At 41.4% G+C, this 22197-nt stretch overlaps 1 protein-coding gene across 1 annotated transcript; it reads right to left on the reverse strand.

Moving 5' to 3' along the window:
- Positions 1–860: 860 nt before the first annotated feature.
- On the reverse strand, positions 861–22010 carry LOC124114011 (dehydrogenase/reductase SDR family member 11-like). The gene is made up of 7 exons (XM_046474532.2): positions 21813–22010; positions 8623–8832; positions 5619–5713; positions 2720–2849; positions 2268–2357; positions 1459–1527; positions 861–1162 (listed from the first exon to the last, which is right to left on the reverse strand). The coding sequence occupies exons 1-7, from the start codon at positions 21942–21944 to the stop codon at positions 1121–1123; spliced, it is 768 nt and encodes a 255-aa protein (XP_046330488.2). The 5' UTR covers positions 21945–22010; the 3' UTR covers positions 861–1120.
- Positions 22011–22197: the final 187 nt, after the last annotated feature.

A 22197-nucleotide genomic window follows, 5' to 3' on the forward strand; every position in this document is an offset into this window, starting at 1 on the left:
CATTCGGCCTGTATTTATCCTTCATATTTGATGTAGTATGACGTCAACTGAAGATGCTCATGATGTCAATCACTGGTTTGTCTGGTCCAGACTCGATTATATACGGACCGCCGTCATATATTTGGAATATTGCTGAGTGATATTGCTGGAATATTGCTAAAAGCGGTGTTAAACTATACTCCCTCTCACTCACTCTAACGGCTGTAAATTCATATATACATTATTAAGTCAAGTACAAGCCAAGTCACCTGATATCCTTTGTGCAAAGTGGGAGTCAAAGCTAAGTGTGACACCACCAGAAGACTATCTGTCAAATTGCTTTGATATGATTCAGCAATCCAACGTGGAGAATAAAACAAGACACCTTTAGTATAAACTTATCCATAGAATTTTAGACTAGAAACCTAATTAAAACATTTATTTATGAAGACAGAACTACTAAGACCCTGGATCTCGATAAAGTATCAAATAATACTTGGAGACCCCAACCTTGGCATTCTCGAAAATCCACAATTGTATTATTTTGAAAACATATAGAAACACTTGCCGTTATAGAAATAGCATTCCTGACTTGAGCCAGGTATTATTATATCTCAAAAAGAATTATTACAACATAGAAAAATATATATACCTCAGACAGTGTTGAGATGAACGAAAAATGATCAAAATGATCAAGTATTAACTTAGATTAGATATTGTTATCCTTTCTCCTCCTCCGCATCATCCTTCTTTCCTGGTGTCAAATGGCGACTAACGGGGTCGGGTGATCAGGCACTCTGACTTGCTTGATGCATATCATCGTATCTCAGTTGCGTAGATCGATCGCATCCCAATCACGTGGATCGATGCTCAAGATGTCAATCACTGAATTGTCTGGTCCAGACTCGATAATTTACAGACCGCCGTCATATAGCTGGAATATTGCTGAGTGCGGAGTTAAACAACAAACAAACAAACAAAACAAAACAGTACCAACACACTAGGTGTGTAAACCAGCTAACATATGTTTCTGTAATACTATAACTCATTTGAAATAGATTGTTCTGTCAAAATTAAAATATTTGCTTCAAGAAGTCGTTGGTCGTTCTCTGATATCTTGTACTTTATATTCTTCGTCCAGCTAAATGGCTTCAGAAGTAGGTTTCACCAGAAGGTCTATAATCTGGAAATAAATTCATAATTAATATTTTAACTGTTTGTCACAGGCCGATTTTTGGCAGAGGATTGTTGTATTGTATTGTATTGTTTTTGTTGTTAATATTCCAACTATATAACGGCGATCTGTAAAATATCGAGTCTGGACCAGACAATCCAGTGACTGACATCATTGCATCGATCCACGCAATTGGGGATACTATGACATGCATTAACCAAGTCAGCGAGGCTGACCACCCGATCCTGTTAGTCGCCTCTTACGACAAGCATAGTCACCTTTGTCAGAGGAAGCATGTGACTCACCTCCATGTGTTCTGGCGACTGCAGGGCAAATACAATTGTGCTGACGACGTCTTCCGTCTGGAGAGGCTGCTGGAGAGATAAAGGTGACTATACACACAGAAGCTTCACCATGAAACTATTTCTCTATGACTGTTCTTTTTGGCATATTTTATATGGGAGGAGAAAGATACATGAATGAACTAATACCCACGTACTCCTTTCAATGATGTTTGGTAAATGGGCAACTTGTGCATGAAGTTTGGTTATGTTGAAATCAAAATGAAATTCAAAATATGACAAATGAGTCATGTCGTGAAATAGCCATCCATATAAAGCTCTTAGTTTTCAAAACGAGTTTACTTTCTAAAGACAGCTGGCAAAGCAAAAGGCAAAAGGCTGAAATTCAGCTGCTCCACAACGCTAAAGACAACGGTGGTGTAGGCAATTTACTACCCCATACTCGCCACATGTCATATTCATGTCAGAACTTCTGTAGAAACGGAGGACACACTGCCATAATATTTTGGCAATATTCACATAATTGTGAATGTGTCCTAATGTTTATGCAAATATAGTAAAGCGCTATTCAGTTTTGAGACCACAATGCACAAACCATTAGCCAAATGTCATTAATGTTCTGCATAACTGAAGGACCACTTAGCTTTTGAAGTTGTCGACAATACAAAGTTCACTCATGTGTGGGCACAGAAAAAAGGCCACGGTATTATATTTAGCAAAAGGCCTGATTACATCGAACTATATTTACACATAAGATATGACACCAAGCTGTCCTAGTGGGCAAGAACAAATCTTAACCATCCAACACTTACCAGAGACTCACTAAAACCGGCGTTGGACTTTTCGTTATCCTTGTACATTCGAGTGAAGAACTCTGTCTGCACCAAACGAGGACAGATCGACTGGAACACAAGAATTATGAGCAAGTGAACCAGGTTGTACCTACAACAGAATTTAGAAATCGTTTCCACTCTATCTCTGTTCAGTGGAAGCTTGGTCTTCGTGTTAAGCAAACTTTACACAGAACGTTGAGTTTCAAGCAAACACGTCGGGATAAAAACTTAATATTATATTCTTAAATAACAAAGCATTGGTCTGGAGTAATGCCCCTTAGTATAGTAACTATGTATTGACTCTGCAAAACACGTATATATACCATTAATTAATCCTCCGTCTGGCACAAGGGGATGAACAATCTCGCCCCTGTCAACACAGTGAAAGTACTATTGTGCTAAAGATGAAGAGTTAAGGTGTAAGATGTTACCGTAACACGGATCCCGCTTTTCATCTCTCTGAGCTCTTTTCGGAGTCCTTCACACAACCCAGTGACAGCAAACTTTGTAGCGGAATAGAAATGCATTGCACGCAGCGGCATCACTCTGTGTCCGGACAGACTAGAACAACGAGGACACATGGCAGGAGATATCACAAACACGTGGTCGTATCACTGTGTGTCCGGACAGACTAGAACAACGAGGACACATGGCAGGAGATATCACAATCACGTGGTCGTATCACTGTGTGTCCGACCAGACTAGAACCACGAGGACACATGGCAGGGGATATCACAAACACGTGGTCGTATCACTCTGTGTCCGGACAGACTAGAACAACGAGGACACATGGCATGAGATATCACAAACACGAGGTCATAACACTGTGTGTCCGGACAGACTAAAACAACGAGAACACATGGCAGGAGATATCACAAACACGTGGTCATATCACTGTGTGTCCGGCCAGACTAGAACAACGAGGACACATGGCAGGAGATGTCACGAACACGTGGTCATATCACTGTGTATCACAGGCTAGAACCCAAGCTCCTTCCCAGCGCGTGACACCTTCCTTACACTCATGGTAACATCGCTACCGCCAGTGTGGGCGCGGCAATTACACGAATCTTGAAATTTGCTCTCTAGCCCTAAATGTAGTAACGTTTATACTTTTGTTTATGTCTTTGGGAATGTCATCAAAGTGAATTGTGAAAAGGTTCACGACTGACCAAATTTTGGAATGAACTACCGCCTTACATTCTTACTATAACAATTACATGATAGTTGTAACGAAACAGAATTCAAATTGACAAAAAAAAAGAAAATAATTTAGCAGGGGTAGGGTTTTCGGCGTCACGGCGGTCATCAATTATTTTTAGACACAACGGTCAGTCGGCTGGGAGTTCAACTCCAAGCATGGCTGTAGCCACGATAGTTAAGAGAGTTCCGCGAACGTGAAATCGCTGTGAGAGGCTTGGCTACACAGGGCTTGAGATATCACAATCACGGGAGAACACATGGCATGAGATGTCAACAACACATGGTCGTATCACTCTGTGTCCGGGCAGGCTAGAAACACGAGGACACATCGCGTGAGATGTCAACAACACATGGTCGTATCACTCTGTGTCCGGGCAGGCTAGAAACACGAGAACACATGGCATGAGATGTCAACAACACATGGTCGTATCACTCTGTGTCCGGGCAGGCTAGAAACACGAGGACACATGGCATGAGATGTCAACAACACATGGTCGTATCACTCTGTGTCCGGGCAGGCAAGAAACACGAGGACACATGGCAGATGATATCACAATCACGTGGTCGTATCACTCTGTGTCCGGGCAGGCTAGAAACACGAGGACACATGGCATGAGATGTCAACAACACATGGTCGTATCACTCTGTGTCCGGGCAGGCTAGAAACACGAGGACACATGGCGTGAGATGTCAACAACACATGGTCGTATCACTCTGTGTCCGGGCAGGCTAGAAACACGAGGACACATGGCGTGAGATGTCAACAACACATGGTCGTATCACTCTGTGTCCGGGCAGGCTAGAAACACGAGGACACATGGCGTGAGATGTCAACAACACATGGTCGTATCACTCTGTGTCCGGGCAGGCTAGAAACACGAGGACACATGGCGTGAGATGTCAACAACACATGGTCGTATCACTCTGTGTCCGGGCAGGCTAGAAACACGAGAACACATGGCGTAAGATGTCACCAAGACATAGTGGCAACTTGGTGGACGTTTCTTGATATCTTGTTAATCTACTTAAGCAATACAGGGGGTAAAACAGGTCTCCAGCAACCCATGCTTGCTGTATAAGGCAACTATGCTTGTCTTTAGAGGCGACCCACGGGATCGGGTGGTCAGACTCGCTGACTTGGTTGATGCATGTCATCGTATCCCAATTGCGTGGATCGATGCTCATGATGTCCATCACTGGACTGTCTGGTCCAGACTCGATTATTTATAGACCGCTGGAATATTGCTAAGTGCAGCGTTTAACAACAACAAAACAAACAAACAAACTATTATCATTACAGGCTGGAAACCATAGCTATTTTCCTTTTGCTGTACATTATCCCATTATTACAATCGATTACAAGACCTGAATCACTTTGAGCTTTCCTCCCACTCAATCACTCTTGAATAAGATCTGTTTAAATCGTGTCCAAACTGTTTCAAACAAGCAACGCGCGATATTTGACAAACACACTTCTTACCTACGACGTATTTTTGACTAGCCGACTCCTTTGGCCGTTACTATTCGCCGCTACTTTGCCTTTTTACGTCCAATAGATAATTGAGACTGGTTATTCTCTTGCCTTGACGAATATTTTTAATGAGGGTCTGTCCAGTTGAACCGAAAATTCCCATTTCAGCTGTCTCGAGTGAGCGCTTATTCCCACATTTCCATGTGACGAATGGCATCCTTTCCATGAATTTGTCCAGATATGGACGTATTGGATTGCATTATGGAACATCGCATAATCGCATTATAGCACAATGAATTGCATGAGAAAGCATTGGATTACACTTTATAAAAGTAGATTGCATTGTAGAACATTGAATATATTTTGATTGTGTCATCTAGGATAGTGTGTGACGTATTATTTTACTAGATAACAAAAGAGGATATTTGTCTTGTAAATGTTGTAAAAAGTCAAAGTTTGGTAAGGTTTGGCAGTTTTGGAATTAAAATATTGAAAGTTTGTTCAAGTCATCCAGAAACCAAAAACAACTCTGCATACCACCACCGAAATAGAATTTAACAAGGAACAATCAATTGATCAAGGTTGCATATATTTACCAGATGAAACTGATTCCATTAACCATGAGCTAAATACACTAAATGCTCTAATTGATGTACCTGTTGAGAAGGATGATATGCCCATCATCAACCTTCCTCTCCTGCATGGACTTAAAGGCCTCCCTGGTGCACACACATACGCCGAGGATATTCACCTGAGGTAGAAATTGGAGTTAACCAAACAAAAACACACACACACACGCACACACGCACGCACGCACGCACGCACGCACGCACGCACGCACGCACGCACGCACGCGCACACACACACACACACACACACACACACACACACACACACACACACACACACCCACACACATACACACACACACACACACACAAAGCGCATCGAAAAGCTTGCCTTATGCCAGTCGGTACTGATTTCAGAGAAAAGTCCGGTTAGGTGTTAGGCAAAATTAGTTTGTGGCAGTGACGTAATACTAAGTCATCACTGCACCGCTGACTCGATTATTTACAGACCGACGTTATACATTTTGGAATATTGCTTAGTGCGGTGTTAAACAAAAGACCAAGAATTTATGACATAATTAAATCTAAACAAACCCTAATCTTTTTTAACCGAGGTGGAACTTGTTGTCATGGAAATAGTAAAAAAAAAAAAGTTTGCCACTTACGTGACCAAGTCTCCTGCCCAGCAAATGAAGTGTATATTATGTCAACAACAGTGAGTGAGTGAGTTGGGTTTAACGCCGCTTTTAACATTATTTCAGTTATATCGCGGCGTGTCAGCTTAATGTGGGAGGAAAGCCCGAAGTGATGCAGGTCTCAGACGTTTTACCACTTCGGTGAAACCCACGAGCACGGGTATGGTGCTGACAAACCTAGAAACATAATCGGGGCGAACCGGGATTCGAACCCACAATCATAGGTTTCTGGCGTGTCCAGGGGACGCAACTATGTCAACAACAGTGAACTTTGATCATACAAACACATACATTTGAAAATATTCAAAATTTTGTAAGGTGTAAAAGGCAGCAGGGGAGCATCTACTTGATGTAATGCAAAATATCCTAAAGAAACAAAATAAAATGCTGCAAAACACAATTTCTTTGAAGTTCAAGAAAAAAATGAAACCTTCTCCACAAAAAAACATGATGGAAGTACAAACTGACAAAACCAGTAACTACATTTACTACTGAATTCATTAGGGTGGGAGAAAGAAAAAACATTACAAGTCATGTTACTGGCACTCACTGCGAGGAAGTAGGCTGCCACGAGTGCCACACACATTTGATGTTGTGGCTTTTTAACAATATGGTCATACCATGTGATATGATAAAGTGAAAAATAAAACAAAACAATATAATAAATGTGAATGTTAAAACTCTACAGCACAAAAGTCTTCATATCAACATGTGCTGAAAACTGTAAAAAGTTTCATAGAGAAGTATGCCATCTTATCGCACACTCATCTCTGTCATAATCAATGCAGAAGTAGGGATGATGGATTTGATAATGAAGTCATCAAACGAAAGTTACCCTCAACCATTACTGAGGCACATACTGACAACTTGGTAGAAGGCATGCACAGTTTCCCCTTCTATGGGAGATACCTCAAGCACAAAATGTAGGCACAAAAAAAACACTTTATTATGACTTAAACAGGGATTTTTTTGGCATTTAAAAGAAGAATTCGTTAATTTCTAAAAGTTCAACTTGTTGCCATGGAAAAATAAAAAAAATATAAATTTCTAAAATTTCTAAATAGCAAAAGGCACCAGTTGAGCATGTACCTGACAGACCTGCTAAGTTTCATGCAAAAATATTAAACGGTTTATGAGTTATGCTCCGGAAACGAACCCCACCCTCACAGAACCTAAGTCCATCTTGTTGCCATGGAACCGTAAAAAATAAAAACTTCTAAAATTTCTAAATAACAAAAGGCACCTGTTCAGCATGTACCTGACAGACATGCAAAGTTTCATGCAAAAATATTAAACGGTTTATGAGTTATGCTCCGGAAACGAACCCTACACTCACGGAAACTAAGTCCATCTTGTTGCCATGGAAACGTAAAATATAAAAAATTCTAAAATTTCTTTATAGCAAAAGGCACCAGCTCAGCATGTACCTGACAGACCTGCAAAGTTTCATGCAAAAATATCAAACGGTTTATGAGTTATGCTCTGGAAACAAACCCTACCCTCACATAACCTAAGTCATCTTGTTGCCATGGAAACGTAAAAAATAAAATCTTCTAAAATTTCTAAATAGCAAAAGGCACCAGTTCAGCATGTACCTGACAGACCTGCAAAGTTTCATGAAAAAATAATAAACGGTTTATGAGTTATGCTCCGGAAACGAACCCTACCCTCACAGAACCTAAGTACCTCTTGTTGCCATGGAAACGTAAAAAATAAAAACTTCTAAATATTCTTAATATTCTAAATAGCAAAAGGCACCAGTTCAGCATGTACCTGACAGACATGCAAAGTTTCATGAAAAAATATTAAACGGTTTATGAGTTATGCTCCGGAAACGAACCTTAGCCTCACGGAAACGAACCTTAGCCTCACGGAAACTAAGTACCTCTTGTTGCCATGGAAACGTAAAAAATAAAAACTTCTAAAATTTCTAAATAGCAAAAGGCACCAGTTCAGCATGTACCTGACAGACATGCAATGTTTCATGCTCCGGAAACGAAACGTGACGGACGGACGGACGGGGCCCGTTTCTATATTCCCGCCCACTGCGTTGGGCGGGGGATAACAAAATAAACATTGCATAAGATTCGGCTGCCAGCCATAAAATACGGGGCTTCAAAAAACACTGATGCAAGAACGAATCACATTTAAATAGACAGAACTAACTTTCTACTTAGTCAGAACCAACGAAACCAGAGCAAATGTTATTTTCAATATTTGTCTGATCGATGAACAGCTTCAAAGTAACTGGTAGGACAAAGAATTCGTCACATTGGCATCTCGTGGGACACAAAACATGCCCCAATTATCTTTGTTGGTTTGCAGCAGTCAGGTCTGGTTTTTTGTTGTTGTTTTGCTTCATATGAACCTAGGAATTTGTACACGGGTAAACCTACATCCACCATTTCTCTCCACAGGGGAGTGCTTCCTGTCAACAGAGGTTCGTTGTGGGCCAGACCTGCGTTGTTGATGCACACGTCCACCCCGCCAAGGTCAGGGTCAGCCCTGATCATCTGGAACATCGCCAGGACATCTTCTTCCTTGGATACGTCACAACGCACTGCCTTGACCGTGCCAGGTTCATCCTTCAACTCATCAGCTAGTTTCTGAGGGGGAGGAATATGGCATGTACTTTAGGATTGTTTTGTTGTTGTTGTTTTGTTGTTTTGGCATTCAAAATGTCACAAATTGTATAAAATCGTAAAGGGAAGCGGAGCAATTTCATACATGTCTTTGAAAGGCATTTAAAAGTGATACACATAAGGAAGAGAAATTATGGATGGCAACTTCTTTATTATGAGGGACACAACCTTGCGGAGTATATGCTTACTCCTTCATCAGGTGAATGAATGCTATAAGTTCATAGTTTTATATGTAAGAACAAGAAAAGTAATAAGATAACAAAAGTTGGAAACTTAATATCCTTGGGGGTTGGGACGCACACTGCTTGTACCTCTGCCACTGGCTTGCAGATTGGTTTTGATGGACTTGCTGCAAGAAAAGGTGTTATCTATGTCCTTGATGAGGCGGGAAATCTGACATCCTTTGAAGAATCAGCCCCCTTCACAGCACCATTCCAACCTCTCTGCTGGTATCGGAAAGTAGACGACACATTCACTACCACAGCCCACCAGAACGACCCCACAGAGCTCCTGAAACATCTCAACGCCCAGCACCAGAGAATCCAGCTCACCATGGAGACCGAAACCAATCAACACCTTCCATTCCCAGACGTGTTCCTCCAGACCACAGATGATGGACTTAGGACCTCAGTGTACCGCAAGCCTACACACAGACCAGTACATCCAATACAACTCCTCACACACACACACACACACACACACACACACACACACACACACACACACACACACACACACACACACACACACACACACACACACACACACACACACACACACACACACAAACACACACACACACACACACACACACACACACACACACACACACACACACACCACCACCACCACACACACACACTAACACACTAACACACACACACACACACACACACACACACACACACACACACACACACACACACACACACCCCACCACCACACACACCACACACCACACACCACACACCCAAATAAAACAAGCCATCATCGCCACCCTCACCCGACGTGCTAAATCCTTTTTCCACACTGATGTCCTCAACAGTGAACTTCTCAATAAAACCTTCACGTTCCTCGGCTGTTACCCTGCCCACCTTGTCTCCAACACCTTCCGCAAGACCCTCAAGAACCCTAATCCCAGACCCAAACCTGCCCCGTCGCCCATCAGAATCACCATACTCTACCAAGGCCCTGTCACTCATCAGATTTCCCGCCTCATCAAGAACAAAGCCAACAAAGATGTCACCTACAACCCAATGGCAGAGGCACAAGCAGCGCAAGTCTCAACCCCCGAGGATGTGTATACCAGATCCCCTGCAACTGTGGCCACCAGTACATTGGAAAAACCCTCAGACTCCTGACTCGAGGAACATCTGACCTCTGTCAACAAACTAGACTTACTTACTTACTTACTTACTTTGGAGATTTAACGTGCGCTTTCCGACTGATGCGTATTTCGCACACGGGCCCGGCCAGGCCATTTAATGTGTTTCCGAAAGGGGCGAAGGTGGTCTGTGCAACCCAAGAGGGGGGTTTTAGGGGTTGCTTATATAGAATTTGGGAATTTTGAGATTTGGAATAGATGCCGATGGGATTGGGGAGGAGAACTAAGGGAGCTGGGTATGGTGGATGTTTGTTTGTTTATGTGATTTTGATTTGGTAGGTTATTGTGTTTTTAGATGCGTTTTATTAGTTCCGTTTTTATTAAGAATACGCCTAAGGCCTTGAAGTTTTCTAGTTTATTTTGTGGGTTTAGTATTGCTTCTAGAGTTAGAGCCTTGTTTAGATTGAGGGTGGTTTGTAATGCGGTTCGATGTGTTAGGTAGTGTGTGCAGTGGATGAGTGCGTGTTCTGGGGTTTCTGGTTGTTTGCAGTGTGGGCAGTTACCTGTAGTGTGTTTTTTAAATTTTTTTAGGTGGTTATTTAGGTTGGTGTGTCCTGTTTGGAGTTTAGTGATTACTCTGTCGATTTTTTTGGATGGATGGAGAATTTTTGGTTTGGTTAGTGGTTTGCTGAGCACTTTTTTGATTTGGCTATTTGAGTTTAGATATAGGTTATGCCATTTTTTTGTGATTTTTTGCTTGTTTACACTTTTAATTTCTGATTTTGAGATGGGTAAGTTTAAGCTTATTTCTGGGATTTTGAGGGATAGTTTAGCTGCTTTATCTGCGTTTTCATTACCGTATATTCCTACGTGGGCGGGTATCCACAAGAAGGTTATTTGTTTGCCTGCCTTAGTTAGGTCGTTGGAGCTTTTAAGTATTTGATTTATTAATTTAGGTCGGTTTTTGGTATTTTTGTTTTGGAGGGCTTGCAGTCCACTTAGGGAGTCGGTAAGTATTAGGATTTTTTTGTGGTTTTTGGATTCTTGATTATGGAGGGCTGAGGCCATGCCCATTAGTTCTGCCGTGAATATTGATTGGTTGTTTGGGAGTCGGAAAGATTGTGTGGTTTTAGTTGGTTGTGTGGTATGGACTCCGAAACCTGTGTGTTTGGAGGTCGGATCTGAGGATCCGTCCGTGTAAATGTGACACCAATTTGGCCAATTTTCGTGTATGTATGCTAGTGTGGTAGTTTTAGCTATGTTTGGGTCGGTTTGTTTATTTATTTGGCTAGCTAGTGTTGTGTCTATTTTGGGTATGTTAAGTTTAGGGGTGAAGATATTTGATTGTTTGCAGTTTTGTTTAAGATTTTTAATTTGGTGTTCATTTAGGTAGTTTGTTATTCTTTGGGATATTGGGGTAAGTAAGGGGTGTTTACGAGCTAGAGCTTGGTTTTTGGGGCTGATGTTTTGGTTTATTAAGTTTTGGATGAGAGGGTTTGATTGGGACGCGGCCCAGAAATTTAAGCTTAGCTGTTCCCTGCGTAGATTTAGTGGCATTTCTCCTGTTAAGGCCTGAAGTGAGGTGTAGGAGGTGCCATGTTGGGTGCGTGTAATTAGTTTGAGAGCCTGATATTGTATTGAGTCAAGTTTTTTAGATAGAGAGTTGTTTAGGGTGTTGTATATGGCGCAGCCGTAGTCTAGTTTTGATCTAATTAGTGATATGTAGAGAGAGAGGAGGGTATCTTTGGATGCTCCCCAGTTAGAGCCAGTTAGGCATCTTAGGGTGTTTAGGTCTTTACTGCATTTAGTTGTTAGGTTTTGGATGTGAGCATCCCAGGTGAGATGTTCATCGAAAATAAGTCCTAAGAATTTGGTTTGTTTTTGAAATTTGATTGTTTGGTTGTTTAGCTGGAGGCTTGGGGAGGCGGGTTTCATGTTTTTATGTTTGAATACTATTCCTGTTGTTTTTTCTGAGTTAAGGGAGAAGCCCCATTTGTCAGCCCATTGTTGTATTTTATTAAGAGATTTTTGGAGTAAATTTTGGACCATGTTCATGCTTTTAGTGCGGATCCAGATGGCTCCATCATCCGCGAATTTTGATGTGTTTACTTTAGGGGATAGGCCCTCGAATAGATCGTTTATCATTATATTGAAGAGGGTGGGGCTGAGGATACTGCCCTGTGGAGTACCATTTTCTAGGGGACATTGGTCCGATAGAGTTTGGTCTATACCCACGGTTATTTTACGATTGTTTAGGAAGTCCTGGATGTAGTTTATTATCTGACCTTTGAGTCCTATTTTTTTAAGTTTTTGTATTAGCCCATCGTGCCATACCATGTCGAAAGCTTTAGAGAAGTCTAAGAAGATGCCTGTGGTATATTGTTTATTTAGTTGACCTGTCTTAATATCTTGTTCTAGTCGGGCGAGGTTATCTAGGGTTGAGCGGCCAGGAGTGAAACCGCTTTGATCTGGGTTTATGATGTTATTTTGGGTTAAGTAATGTTGTAATCTATTTTTAGCCATTGATTCCATTACTTTACATAAGTTTGAAGTTAGGGATATTGGTCTATATGAGTTAGCTTGATTAGCTGGTTTATTAGGTTTAGGGATTGGTATGACTAGGGCCTGTTTCCAGGGAGTAGGAACCTGTCCGTTTAGGTAGATGAGATTGTATAGTTTGAGTAGTGCCTGGAGTAGTTTTAGGGGGAGTTTTTTAATTATTTGGTAAGAAGTTAGGTCTAATCCTGGGGCTGTGCCCTTTTTCCTGTTTTGGATTACGTAGAGGAGCTCCTCCATTGTGTAGGGTTGATTTATTTCTAGATTGTTATTGTTTGGTTCTTTTGTGGGTTTGTTTTCTGTTTTAAGTTTATCTTGGAATTTTTTACTGAAGTTGGTGTTACTGCTAACGGCCGAAAAGTGGTTGGCGAGATTATTTGCTTTTTGGGCGGGGTTGGTTGAGTTGTCAATGTTAGGGGTTTTCTTATGTCGTTTTAAGCCTCTAATGGCGTGGATTTTGCGCCAGACCATTCTGGCATCTGTACGGTTATTTATACCTTCGCAGAATTTTTTCCAGTCTCTACTTTTGGCTATTTGGACTAGTTTTTGAACCTGGTGGTTTAGTTCGTGGGCTATGTTTAAATATTTGTAGTCGCGTTTTGCTTTATTGAAGGCTGATTTACGTTTTCGTCTAGTCTGTTCTATTTCCTCATTCCACCATGGTACCGTCGGTTTGCCTGTCTTAGATGTTTTGAAGGGGATGGAGGTTTTGGCTGCGTTTATTATATAGTCTGTTAGGTTTTTACAATAGGTTTCTGGATCATTATTTTCTATTTCGTTTAAGTTAGCTTCGTTGCAGATATCTTGGAATTGGTCCCAGTTAGCTTTATTATAATGGAATTTTGGTTCTTGGTTTTCTGTTTGGATTGGTACGTTTGTATTTCCTATAGTTATGTTTATGGGGAAGTGGTCACTACCTAGCGGGACGTCGTGCACTTCCCATTGAGTACTTTGGGCTAGATCTGCGGTGCATATGGTTAGGTCGATAGCCGACATTTTTTGGTTTATCTGATCGTACCTCGTGGGTTGGTTGCTATTAAGGAGTACTAGGTCGTTTGTTTCTATCCATTCGGAGATTAATTTGCCATGATTATCTATTTTATCACCTATGCTCCATGTAGGATGGTGAGCGTTAAAGTCTCCTAGGAATATAGTAGATTTATCGCTTATTTGGAGTAGTTTGTTTAGATCCTCAGGTTGGACTTTTTGTTCCGCCCAGTGGTAAATATTTATGATGTTTATGTTTCGGTTATTTAATGTGATTTTAATGCCGTTGGCTTCTAGGTTTGGCGTGTCTATTTTTATTTCTTCGTAATTTATATCTTCCCTGATAAATATGATTAGTCCTCCTGCGGCTCTTCTTGTTTTCGGTTTAGCTCTGTCAGTTCTAACTGAGTTGTAGTTAGGTAGTGTGAATTTGGATTTTTTTGAGAATTTGGTTTCCTGTATACAAGCAATGTGAGGGCCTTTATTTAGTTTAAATTTAGTTTTTAGTTCATGGCCGTGTGAGGTGAGTCCGTTGGCGTTCCACTGAAAAATATTTAGTCCTTCGAATATTGGGTTCGGGTGATTGGTGATTTATTTTTTATTTTTTATTTTATTCGGTGAGTTCTTTTAGATGGAGGTTAAAGAAACAAACTAGAGCTGAAATCCGCTATTTCAGAACCCATCCTCAAGAACCAAGACCATAACATCATGTGGGAAGCCACCAAAGTCCTGTCTACCAACGACAACAACTGGCCACAAAGGAAACTACAAGAAGCCATTGACATCAGGAGTCACCAGCCAGACATGAACCGTGACCAGGGAACCTATCTGCCTAGTGCTTGGGATTATTGCTTTGATCTTTGTCGGGGCTAATTACCTAGCTGGCTTTAATTTGCCCCTTGCTATGTCCATTCTTTTACCTTTCAGTGCTAATTACCCCGGCCTCCCGTTTGCCCATTGTTCATTGCCAATTACCAATCAGTTATAACTGAGTTCTGATTTTCAGTTTTCCATAAGTATCAGCGCTGATCACTGTCAAGTGTTGGCGTCCATTGTCTATTGCTAATCACCGATCAGCGCCAATTATCATTTGGCTTCCCTTGTTAAATTTCCACCTTTTGTTGTATTATTACTTTTGTTGCTCTTACTTGTACATAAACTAGTGTCCAAAAGAAACGATACCAACTTATTTTCAAAATTGTTTTTTACTAAGTGAATTGTCAAGTATGAAAACATGCCAATTCGTATTGCACATCCCAAACACAGCATAGTCGATAAAAAATACCGGGAACACGTGATCACTTCCGGGAAAAAACGTAAATTTCGTGAAAGTGACATTTCCCTCTCTAGCATGTTCTGCACGTGCAGAAAAACTGTATAAAACGGCTGATCAGACACGTTGATATCACAGCAACAAAAAGAACACCAGATATGCCACGTTTGACAGCCATCAAGAGAGAGAGCCGTTGGAATGGTCCAACAAGGAGCGTCACACGTCGACGTCGCCAGAAGGTTTGGCTGCGCACGCATCACTATCACCAGGTTGATGCAGCGGTTACGTCAGACAGGTCAGACATCAGACAGGCCCAGGAGTGGAAGACCACGAGTAACCACGCCCCGTGAAGATCGTAACATCCGGGTATTACACCTGAGGAACCGCACCGTAACAGCGACGTCCACGGCGGCTACAGCACTGGGACACAGGATCAGTCGACAGACCGTCTACAGGAGACTACGGCAGTATGGTATCCGGCCACGTCATCCCTACCACGGACCGCTCCTGACGCCTCGACACCGGAACAACAGACTGATCTGGGCCAGGCGAGTTCGACGTTGGCAACGGCGGGACTGGGCACGTGTTATGTTCTCTGATGAGAGCAGATTCCTCATCTTCAGAAACGATGGACGGCAGCTTGTATACCGACGATTTGGTGAACGTTTGGCGCCTAACTGTATCCAACAGGTCCGGCCGTTTGGAGGTGGAGGGTTAATGGTTTGGGGTGGCATATGTGGTGACGTCAAAACGATGCTTGTCGTAATTCGTGGAAACCTGAATGCACAGCGTTATCTTGATGACATCCTACCCCCTGTTGTGGTGCCCTTAATTCAGCAACAGCCTCGTGGACTCCTTTTCCAACATGACAATGCAAGGCCACACACAGCAAGATTGACACAGAACTTCCTTGCCAACGCCAACGTACAGGTTTTGCCATGGCCCGCATGTTCACCGGACATGAATCCCATCGAGCACTTATGGGACCACCTCGATCGGCAAATCCGACGTCGCCGTGTGCCTCCAGTCAACGTCCAGGACTTGGAACGATGTCTCCTCGAGGAATGGCAACGCATCACTCCCAACGTCATCAGACGTTTGACGTCATCAGTCCGTAGGCGTGTTCTGGCATGTATTGATGCTCACGGTGGACATACCCGCTACTGACTTGACTTTGAGACGTGTGGTGTGACATTTCCCGTTGTTTCTGTGATCAGTGCTCTAACGAAATGTTCATTTTTCGACCCCACCCATCTTTAAAGGCTTGTCATATTGGTTGTACAGATTTTATTGAAATGAAATTGTTGTACAGATGTTGTGAAAGGATTTCTCAAAAGCATAACACCAATCCTAAACTTCTGCATTGTTTAGTTTTTCTTTTATGTCGTTGCAAACAGGTGGTATCGTTTCTTTTGGACACTAGTTTATATATGCTCTCTGCCTCATAGCATTCCAACCAAATAATTAAAAAACTCCCCCTAAAACTACTCCAGGCACTACTCAAACTATACAATCTCATATACCTAAACGGACAGGTTCCTACTCCCTGGAAACAGGCCCTAGTCATACCAATCCCTAAACCTAATAAACCAGCTGATCAAGCTAACTCATATAGACCAATATCCCTAACTTCAAACTTATGTAAAGTAATGGAATCAATGGCTAAAAATAGATTACAAAATAACATCATAAACCCAGATCAAAGCGGTTTCACTACTGGCCGCTCAACCCTAGATAACCTCGCTCGACTAGAACAAGATATTAAGACAGGACAACTAAATAAACAATATACCACAGGCATCTTCTTAGACTTCTCTAAAGCTTTTGACATGGTATGGCACGATGGGCTAATACAAAAACTTTAAAAAATAGGACTCAAAGGTCCGATAAAAAACTACATTCAGGACTTCTTAAACAATCGTAAAATAACCGTGGGTATAGACCAAACTCTATCGGACCAATGTCCCCTAGAAAATGGCACTCCACAGGGCAGTATCCTCAGCCCCACCCTCTTCATTATAATGCTAAACGATCTATTCGAGGGCTTATCCCCTAAAGTAAACAGATCAAAATTCGCGGATGATGGAGCCATTTGGATCCGCACTAAAAGCATGAAAATGGTCCAAAATTTACTCCAAAAATCTCTTAATAAAATACAACAATGGGCTGATAAATGGGGCTTCTCCCTTAACTCAGAAAAAACAACAGGAATAATATTCAAACATAAAAGCATGAAACCCGCCTCCCAAATCCTCCAGCTAAACAATCAAACAATCAAATTTCAAAAACAAACCAAATTCTTAGGACTTATTTTCGATGAACATCTCACCTGGGATGCTCACATCCAAAGCCTAACAACTAAATGCAGTAAAGACCTAAACACCCTAAGATGCCTAACTGGCTCTAACTGGGGAGCCTCCAAAGATACCCTCCTCTCTCTCTACATATCACTAATTAGATCAAAACTAGACTACGGCTGCGCCATATACAACACTCTAAACAACTCTCTATCTAAAAAACTTTACTCAATACAATATCAGGCTCTCAAACTAATTACACGCACCCAACATGGCACCTCCTACACCTCACTTCGGGCCTTAACAGGAGAAATGCCACTAAGTCTACGCAGGGAACAGCTAAGCTTAAATTTCTGGGCCGCGTCCCAATCAAACCCTCTCATCCAAAACTTAATTAACCAAAACATCAGCCCCAAAGACCAAGCTCTAGCTCGTAAACACCCCTTACTTACCCAATATCCCAAAGAATAACAAACTACCTAAATGAACACCAAATTAAAAATCTTAAACAAAACTGCAAACAATCAAATATCTTCACCCCTAAACTTAAAATACCTAAAATAGACACAACACTAGCTAGCCAAATAAATAAACAAACCGACCCAAACATAGCTAAAACTACCACACTAGCATACATACACGAAAATTGGCCAAATTGGGTCACATTTACACGGACGGATCCTCAGATCCGACCTCCAAACACACAGGTTTCGGAGTCCAGACCACACAACCAACTAAAACCACACAATCCTTCCGACTCCCAAACAACCAATCAATATTCACGGCAGAACTAATGGGCATGGCCTCAGCCCTCCATAATCAAGAATCCAAAAACCACCAAAAAAAATCCTAATACTTACCGACTCCCTAAGTGGACTGCAAGCCCTCCAAAACAAAAATACCAAAAACCGACCTAAATTAATAAATCAAATACTTAAAAGCTCCAACGACCTAACTAAGGCAGGCAAACAAATAACCTTCTTGTGGATACCCGCCCACGTAGGAATATACGGTAATGAAAACGCCGACAAAGCAGCTAAACTATCCCTCAAAATCCCAGAAATAAGCTTAAACTTACCCATCTCAAAATCAGAAATTAAAAGTGTAAACAAGCAAAAAATTACCAAAAAATGGCATAACCTATATCTAAACTCAAATAGCCAAATAAAAAAAGTGCTCAGCAAACCACTAACCAAACCAAAAATTCTCCATCCATCAAAAAAAATCGACAGAGTAATCACTAAACTCCAAACAGGACACACCAACCTAAATAACCACCTAAAAAAAATTAAAAAACACACTACGGGTAACTGCCCACAATGCAAACAACCAGAAACCCCAGAACACGCACTCATCCACTGCACACACTACCTAACACATCGAACCGCATTACAAACCACCCTCAATCTAAACAAGGCTCTCACTCTAGAAGCAATACTAAACCCACAAAATAAACTAGAAAACTTCAAGGCCTTAGGCGTATTCTTAATAAAAACGGAACTAATAAAACGCATCTAAAAACACAATAACCTACCAAATCAGAATCACATAAACAAACAAACATCCACCATACCCAGCTCCCTTAGTTCTCCTCCCCAACCCTATCGGCATCTATTCCAAATCTCAAAATTCCCAAATTCTATATAAGCAACCCCTAAAACCCCCTCTTGGGTTGCACAGACCACTTTCGCCCCTTTCGGAAACACATTAAATGGCCTGGCCGGGCCCGTGTGCGAAATACGCATCAGTCGGAAAGCGCACGTTAAATCTCCAAAGTAAGTAAGTAAGTAAGCATTCATTCACCTGATGATGGAGTAAGCATATACTCCGAAACGTTGTGTTCCTCATAATATAGAAGCTGACATCCATAAATTCTCTTCCTTAAATTTCATACAAGATTTGTGAGGTGAGGTGAAATGTGGTTTAACGTCACATTCAGGATTATTGCACTCATAAATAGCATGCGAACGTGGCATGTGGCTACTTATACTCGTCCGGACTTCAGTGCTATCCCATTGAGATGCTCAGTATACTGACTCCGAGCAGACTATTCCTTGTTTTATCCCCGCATTGCCGGGCGCCACGCAGGGTAACAAGTACATGTACCATGTTTTAATTTAAGTTGGTATGACGCGTTCAGGAGATCGGACCACCAACCTTGAGCTCTCTGGGTAGACATATAATTCGATGAATGCAAAAAGAAAAGAAAACCAATTACAAAATCGCTAATAGTTTGCCCTACTTTCGTCATGTTTGCGGCACAAGTTCTGATGTTGTTACACATCGTGACATGCGCAAGAATACATGAAAAACTTCAAAGCTCGATTTCCACGCATCCAACATGAAAAAACACTTTAGTAAAACAGTAATCTATTACCAAGTGATCGATGTGAACTGTGAACCCTTTAGTCCATATTTAACAATAAGTATGCCGTTTTTGCAAATGTCTTCACAAAATCGTCCTAATTGATGGCGGCCGGACCAGACGAACCAGTGATTGATATTATGAGCATTGTCCCACGCCGTCGAGGTACAGTGACAACATATCAACCATGTCACTGAGGACCCTGACAACCTGATCCATTCGGGTGCCTCGCACAACACGTAACTAGGGACCCATCTAGCCTGGAACCACCATAGCAAATACCCGTGAAGATCTGGGTTAAAATTGTTCTTCAGCAACCCAGGCTTTTCGCAAATGGCGACTAAGGGATCAGGTTGTCAGGCGCGCTGACTTGTGGTTGATGATTGTCATCGTATCCCGATGGCGTTAATCAAAATTGATGTCAATCACTGGATTGCCTGGACGACACCTGATTATTTACAGACCGCGTCATTTAGCTTGAATATTGCTGAGTGCGACGTTAAACAACAACAAGAACATAAAAATCTTATATGCACGAATGCGCATATCATTTCACTGAAATGTGAATCGTCTGTATCTGAAGGGGGTACACTTATTACTCATGCATGAAATAACAGTCACCAGACCATACATTGTTGTTTTAAGACTGTAGACAGACAGACAGACAGTTTATTATGGTCTCACCTCATTACAATGATTTATACATACTTTTAAAATACAAAAATTTATATCTCAAATACATATCATATGTAAAAGTATACAAGTATAAAATGTAACGAGCCACCCTATACAGTGTTACGAGAGACTTTTCATAAAAAGAGCATATTAAAATATAAATAAAAGGTACATAAACTACAACGCATATAAAAGTAAAACCATGAATTAAGAATAAAGGCAATCATATCTTTTAGATAAAATGTTAAAGCAGGTTTTGGCATTTAAATATATCACATGTTGGGAAGACAGGATAAACCTGGCTTTTCTCGGATCATCGAAATTCTTGAAATCGTCTTCTACATCGCAACATTTTCTTAACGGTTCTTCTCTTTCGGTTTCATAGTTAGGACATCTTAGTAATACGTGCTCTTCAGGCGAAATGGGAACAACCCGAATTGTTTACGTTTTCGGACGGCATTGTTGACACAATGATTATCTCACATAAGAAATGACGTCAGAGCTGAATTGTCGAATGTATTACCCGACAGTCATAATCAGTGCATTTTTCTGAAGGGGAGTTCAAAATAATGGGTAATAAAGAATTATTTACACTCGCGTGAGTGTCATGCTGATATTACAATACTCATGTAAGAATTCAGGTATTGCTCTCGCTCTCGCTCGGGAAATACAAGAATTCTGTCACCTTCCGTAAAATAAGTATGACACACATGCTTGTATAATAATCTCTATTTCATGTTTATGTAACAATTTAGTAAATCGATACTAAACATCTGGTAAACCTTCCGTTTCAGACGGAATCGGGTTCTCTTGTCTTAAAACAGTATAATATCCTTGAAAGCGCATAAATATCCCGATATATAATATTTGTACAGAAATGTGTGACCAGTTAAAACAGGTTTTCCAACAACAACACCCACATAGCGGCTCTGTACGTATATACTACTTGAAAGAACTTAAAGAACACCCGATTGTTTCATGCTACCATAGTTAATCATACGAAAGAGAATTATTGAAAATAAATTGTCCCAGAAAATGCTTAAAAGTATATTTATGCTGCTAAAAAATGCCTGGTTTTGAAGCTGTAGCTGAACAAAATATCTTGTCTTTTCGAAACAGCTATTGGTAAATAGTAATAAACTATATGAGGTGTCAATGGAAGAGAAGAACCAGTCTAGATAATCTACCGAGACAGATCAGACTTATATGAATAGACCACTGAAAATATGTGATGGCACCAGGTGTTCCCGAACATAGTAAGCATGTCCTGCCCTACTGGTAGTACCCGTTATTCACAAAATACGCATAAAAAAGGTACGTGAATTTTTACAGTGCACAATACACAGGCATACATCTCAATCACAGCTCTCCTGCTGACACCTGTGCCATCTTTTCAACTGTATTTTTAACGTATGAGAAATCAATAGTATTACTTCTGGAATAAACAACTTTAAGCGACATCCTCACCTGTATTTTGTCGACATGCCTTGCACACCCCACCACCTTCATGCCATGCTTGACCAGTGCCTTGACCAGCCCCGCCCCAATACCGGCCGAGGCTCCTGTCACGAGAGCTACACGTCCCGACCACCGCTGCATGTCTGAGTGGGTGATGGCTGACGACTGCAGCAACCTGTCCCTAGCCTTTTATGAAGGGATGTTTCAGCTGCACGCATCGGTGTGCGCATCTGCACCTTACTGTCAGAGACTGCCTCTGTGGCATAGTGGATAGAGTGTCTGCCCGGAGAGCTGAAAGTCGGTGCTTTGTTAATGACCGGTACCGAATAGACTAACCAACCTGTTATTATCAGTGATACCTGCGTCTTTTCGGTGAAACCAAAGCCCGACAACT

The sequence above is a fragment of the Haliotis rufescens genome, unplaced genomic scaffold, assembly GCF_023055435.1.
Source record: "Haliotis rufescens isolate VD_foot unplaced genomic scaffold, xgHalRufe1.0.p SCAF_62, whole genome shotgun sequence".
NCBI classification, from domain to species: Eukaryota; Metazoa; Mollusca; class Gastropoda; order Lepetellida; family Haliotidae; genus Haliotis; species Haliotis rufescens.